Here is a 5,923-nt window from a genome sequence, read left to right on the forward strand (position 1 = left end):
TTGCACAAGCTCTTAATTCAATTTTCTCCCCATTACACTCTAGTTTTTTTAATAATCCAAGTGTCCAGATTTCATCTGATTAGTCCTGAAATTGGATGGTCCTCTCCCCTGATTTGTCCACTAGGTACGTCCAAAAATGCTCACAACAATACGTCGACAGTTAATCTTCGCAATCTTTGCTGTCCCTATAAGGTCGTTCCAATATTGAAGCGGGTACGTTGCTTGTGAGGGCAAACTTCTAATTTTTTTTTGTATATGGGTACTTCAACTGAGGCTGCCCAACACATTTTTTCCACTAAATTCAATGCCGATGTATGCCCCAGAAGGACCGAACTATGATCTCTAATGTGCATCCGAAACATCTTTATCATGCGTGCTCTTTGTTATATTTAAGAGATGTCCTAAGACAATCACCTTTTGATATGTACCATCCAAAGTATATATGAGAAAGTAAACACAAATAAGTAGCTCACATGTTACAATACACAATCCAAAGCATTTATTCTTAATACAAACGCAATAATCTGTTTCTTCAAAAGAATCGCTTTAGACAAATAAAAGACAATAGGATGCAAGCTTGCAAATTAACACTGGACTCTGAGGATAAATTATATATAGATAGACGTAGTACCCCACCAAACACTAATGGGATCTTGTGGAAATATCCGCCTTGGTCACCAATTCCAACAAATGACCTTCAAGTAGAAATAAAGAAATAAGTACATTTTATTTGTGATGATACTATAAAATTCTACATTAATTAGTGACTAACCTTCATCATAACGCGAAGGAAACAATTAGCCATGGAAACTTTATTGATCCTGCCCATGGAATAAAATAGTTGTACAAACGTTTTTTATCCCAACAATATTAAAAGGTATAAAACAAGCTAAACTCAGAAAATTAATGATCAAGATGGTAAAAGGTGAATACGCTCATCCTAACATCCCCACCAATCCGTCTCAAGACCAACACGGAGGAGGTAAATCACGGACGACTACTAATATTTGAAATAGTGACTAGCACATAAGGGAGACATTTATCTTGGCTTTATCGAGATTCGAACCTCAGACCTTATGATGATAACACCTCATGCGATATCTATTAGACTCATCCGAGAGGACTAGAAGAGAAGATTAATGATCAAAGGACTTACAAGGGGTGATGAAACTACTTCCAAGCTCATCTTTTATTTGGTATTGGTATCCGTCCTTACTCCGCAATAAGCGTGTTTCAAGACCGCTGCTATGAATAATAACTTTTGGAATGTGTTGAATGATGTGCCAATTTTGCTTCCCTTTACGGCAACTATCTAGTACAAGTGAATTGCATTGCATGTTAAATAGTTGCAAACTTTGCAGAGTCATATTAATCAGGCTTGATATCCACTGTGGAAGCTGTTTTATTTCAGAGGGGAGAACAACTTCGAATTTTCGCAACTGCAGCATGCCGACCTTCTCCATATATTTTAAATTTGGACAGCCATTAATTTGCAAAAGCCTCGTTGGAGGAAGGATGCTATTTTTCAGCTTTGGGCAGTCAATGAAGTAACATTTTTCCAAATTAGGAAACAAATTGAGGTTGCTTTCATGAACATCCTCGATAGGAGCCACAACATCCTGTGCCACACGTAATACCCATTCTTCCCAATTACGCATGCTATCGAATGCAAGATACTCGAGTTTTGGGAATGCAGGCGTTCTGTAACCTAGGAATTCAGGCCCAATACTCTTGATTGCTTCTCCTCCTTCAATGTGTAGGATTTTAAGATTGGGTAGTTGGCCCAATGGAGGCAGCGCCGTACATGATGGAAATTTGTCAAGAGCCAAAAACGTTAGGTCAGCCAATGAAGTTGACACCATCCAGTCTGGAAACTGTCGACCGGGGAAATTGTTGATGGAGAGAACTTCTAGGGTTGCTGGAGGACTGAGTTGTTTGCATATCCTCTCTGCCTCACCGCTTTGCTCATCATTGTTTTCATTATTGTGCATTGTCCATCCAAGAGTCAGTATCCTAAGAAATGTTTTGCTCTCGAGCACAAAGTTTGTCGTCCTTGCCCTTTCCAATTTACTAATAACCAGATCATTTAGGTTGCACAAATATTGCAACTCGTCCAAGTCACAACCACCTTCCATCATGCTCATGGAGTCACGATGGCCTACAAAAAATCCGGCCAGATTGTTGAGATTTTTCAACTTCCCAACTCCCTTTGGAACATGGGTGAGTGGAGTATTCAAAATTCGAAGGCACCTCAAATTGCTCAACCTTGTGATGCCATCTGGAAGTTCATGCAGTGATTTTCACCACTAATAATAATCCCTTCCTCTTCCATCAATTTTTCCCCAAAAGATCGCAAAACATCATGCATAACAAATAGTCTACCATCTTCAAATCTTTGGTCAATTTGCAAAAGGTTTCTTGCAATAAGTTCTTTGTAGTAGTCTTTTGCAGTAACTTCCATCAAACTATCTAATTCTTCAATGACAAACCCTTCGGCCACCCACAGTCTGATTATGTCAGATCGATGTGATATGCCGTGGTAGAAAGCACAACTAAGAAAGCATTGTTTGAGGTGATTGGGCAAATCCTCATAGCTCAAGTATAAAGCATTGGATAGTTTGATCTCTTTCCTAAACCATAAATCACTTTCAACAACTTTTTTCCACTCCGTCTTAGTCCTTTCCTTGTGAAATAAAACACCAGCCATCACTTTGATTGCCAGAGGAAGACCATCACATTTTCTGACAATTTCCATACCAACTTCTTCCAATTCAGAAATTATTGCATCCTCCCCATCTCCAAAAACAATCTTTCTAATTAATTCCCAACCACTGCCTTCGTCTATTTTCTCAGCAGGGTGAACATAATCTGCTCTCATTTCTCTTGCCACAACTTCATGCCTAGTGGTAAATAAGATAACACTCCTACATGAACCCTTCAAAATGGGATTTCTGAGCAACTCTCTCCACACGTTTGCACTCCATATATCATCCAGCACAAGAAGCAAACTTCCTGAAAGAAGAGGATCAAGTCTGCCTTCAACTTCTGCTTTAGTTTCAACACCAACATCATTTCCTCCCACTCCTCTCAGTACCTGTTTGAGTATCTCAATCTCAGAGTAATCCTTGAATACATGTAACCACACTCTGTTTGGAAATTGTTTTTTCACCATTTCATCGTTGAATATTTTTTGTGCTAGAGTAGTCTTGCCTATTCCGCCCGTCCCAGAAATTCCCAACACAGTGCACTTATTTTTGCTTTCCTCTATCTTCGAAATTAAGTTTTGGGTGGCATCAACAATTTGTGTCCCTACAATATCTGTCGACACATGTGTTGGAGAGGTAGAAGATGACCTTTGTACTAGGCGGCCTTCGTGTTTATCTTCTACTAATCTGCGTACAACATTATTATCATCATTGATTTCGTTGAGTCTATTATTAACTCTTCTTATTTCATCACAAATGTTTCTGCGGAAGTTCAAAGTCCTGAACCAAGAGTGTACTCCTGAAGAAGCAGATGGCTGAGCTTCTAATAATCTTCCACTTTCGATCAAGCAACGATCAAATATGTCCTCTGCATCATACATGACGTCTTTTAATTCCTTCACCCAATTATTGATCGCAGAATCTCTATGCCTTCTTCTTTCTGCATCTTGAATATAGAATCTGATTCTTGATAATTTCCTATGAAGTCTCTCAATTTCTTTTTTAACCCCTAGTACTTTACCTATCTCTCCCTGGATAAAAACAGATAATTTGCTAAGGAATATTTTAACAAAAAACTCTAGGACCACTGCCATTTTTTTGAGACGGATGAATCAACTACTCAAAGCCAGCTCAAAATTTGTCTTGGAATACTTACGGCCTATGCTTGCATTCTTATCAACTTCTGTTTACCCTTATGAGAAAAAGAGAGTGTTTATACCAGAAATTAATTGTAAAAAAGTAACAAGAGTACTTGTTAAGATAGATTAAACATCTTAAATGAATTTTATGCGAAAGAATATCAGAAGAAGAATTTATGGGGAAAAAATCATATTGCATTGAGATAGTTGAGTTAGTGGCTAGCCAAACTTGCACAACAATAACTAATTAATCAAATATTATTGACCGAATAAATAACTAATTGACAATGTAATTAATATACTAGTTATTTAATTTTACAGTTTCTCTAATTAATCTGAATGAGAAAAAATAACATTAAAAATCTGTCTTTTTTTTAAAAAAAATATCAAAAGGGTGTTAAAACTGTATGCACGGATTATTTGTTAATTAAATAAAAATTATAAATTATTTTATGAAATTTAAATTTATTTAAGGATATGATTAATTATATCTTATAAATTCAAAATTTTATCAATGGAGATTATCAAATTCTTTTTCTACAAATTTAAATTATTTTTTTAGTTTTATTGGTTGCAATTATTTCCTTATTGTGTTAAATAATTTTAGGAAATTATAAAAAAAATCTTATAAATTTATGGATGTCATATTTTTATATTATTAAATATTTTTTTTAAAAAAATATTCTTTTATAAATTTAAATAAAATTTATTCTTTTATGAACATGATTAAAAAATTTTAAATAATAATTTTTATTAATTATATTTGTTTAAAATTTTATTTTTTACCCAATATTAATTATATTTGTTTAAAAAATTATAAATAAGGGCATCTTTCAATTTTTCCATAAACTGATTTGAAAAATTAAAATTTTCTATTTTATTTGATCTTGTCCAATAATTTAAATTTAATTGACGTAGGATGTATCTTTTTCATTTGAAAAACTCTCAAGTCAAACAAATCTGGTTTAGAACTGAAATGACCGATTGACAATGCAATTGAAGTAGTAAATATGTACATGCAATTTAAAAATAATTCTATAAAAAAAATGTTTAAGTCCAACTTTTTTTTGTTTATTTTATAAATTTAAATCTTTCTTTCTACTCTCACCGATTCTCTAGTTGTATTATTCTATTTCATAAATCATTTTTGTATAAATTTTATAGATGTATGAACATCGTCGTATATTAATCTATAAAATTAAAATTTTATAAACTTGAAATTTTTTTAATAACTTGGACCAGTCAACCAATCTGTTTTTCTAGATTTTATAAAGGTGTCTTCTTTAAATATATCTTTACCCAAATTGAATTGATAGATAGACATTTTGAGGAAGAAGATCTACAAAATAGTTGAATGGTATTTGAGTTTGTTCAGATCTTCTTCTATAATTAAAAAAGAAAAGAGTTTGCATATGATCCCTACTTTTCTAGCCAAAGCTATTTCCCTTAATATCTGCCATGCCCAAGTTTATGCTTACCACAAGCAAACAATAATCCAGAAAGAGAAAGAGAAAAAGCATACCTCACTCACTGAAGATTGAAATGTAGAAAAAGTAATGGATAGAGCTGCTGCATCATCTCCTACTTTTCTATCCAAAGCTATTTCACTTAATTATCCTGCTGTATAAGAAGAGGTCAGAACCCTTGTTGTGCGTACACAAGTAGCCCATGTGCAATTAAATTATTCATTCAATGTCAACTATATACGTACCTCCATGTTCAAACCCCGTCGGCACACTGTGAATATAAAATAATTATATATTTATAAAGAAAATATAAAGAGTAAGATTAATCAGACTATTTAAAAAGTCAATTATATAAAATATTTTCATAAATAAATAAATTTAGTCATATTTTAATCAACTCTCATAAACATGCACACAAAGACAAGACATGCACACAGAGACAAGACACCCTACACTCCAAAACATACACACAGAGACAAGACACCCCACACTCCAAAACATACACACAGAGACAAGACACCCTTTATTTTATTTTTATTTTTTACTTCGATAGGAACATATAATTGTATATACTCTTTTAAAGTTGAGATAGACACAAATTGTAAAAAGGAAT

At 33.7% G+C, this 5,923-nt stretch overlaps 1 protein-coding gene across 2 annotated transcripts; it reads right to left on the reverse strand.

The window, feature by feature from the left end:
- Positions 1-451: 451 nt before the first annotated feature.
- On the reverse strand, positions 452-5,485 carry LOC122051637 (putative disease resistance protein RGA3). Of its 2 annotated transcripts, none has more exons than XR_006131483.1 (3): positions 5,367-5,485; positions 773-821; positions 452-695 (listed from the first exon to the last, which is right to left on the reverse strand). XR_006131483.1 is itself a non-coding variant. In XM_042612855.1 (3 exons), exon 1 carries the CDS (start codon positions 3,797-3,799, stop codon positions 2,261-2,263), a length of 1,539 nt encoding a protein of 512 aa, XP_042468789.1. In that variant the 5' UTR covers positions 3,800-3,887; the 3' UTR covers positions 452-695; positions 773-821; positions 1,157-2,260. The 2 variants fall into 2 exon arrangements, 1 of the variants encoding a protein (XP_042468789.1); XM_042612855.1 differs by lacking the exon at positions 5,367-5,485 and adding an exon at positions 1,157-3,887.
- Between the last annotated feature and the right edge of the window lie 438 nt (positions 5,486-5,923).

Source organism: Zingiber officinale, chromosome 3A (genome assembly GCF_018446385.1).
Source record: "Zingiber officinale cultivar Zhangliang chromosome 3A, Zo_v1.1, whole genome shotgun sequence".
In the NCBI taxonomy this organism is placed as follows: domain Eukaryota; kingdom Viridiplantae; phylum Streptophyta; class Magnoliopsida; order Zingiberales; family Zingiberaceae; genus Zingiber; species Zingiber officinale.

Coding starts and splice junctions, on each gene's coding strand:
- LOC122051637 (XM_042612855.1), bottom strand. CDS start 3,799: ATGGCAGTGGTCCTAGAGTTTTTTGTTAAAATATTCCTTAGCAAATTA.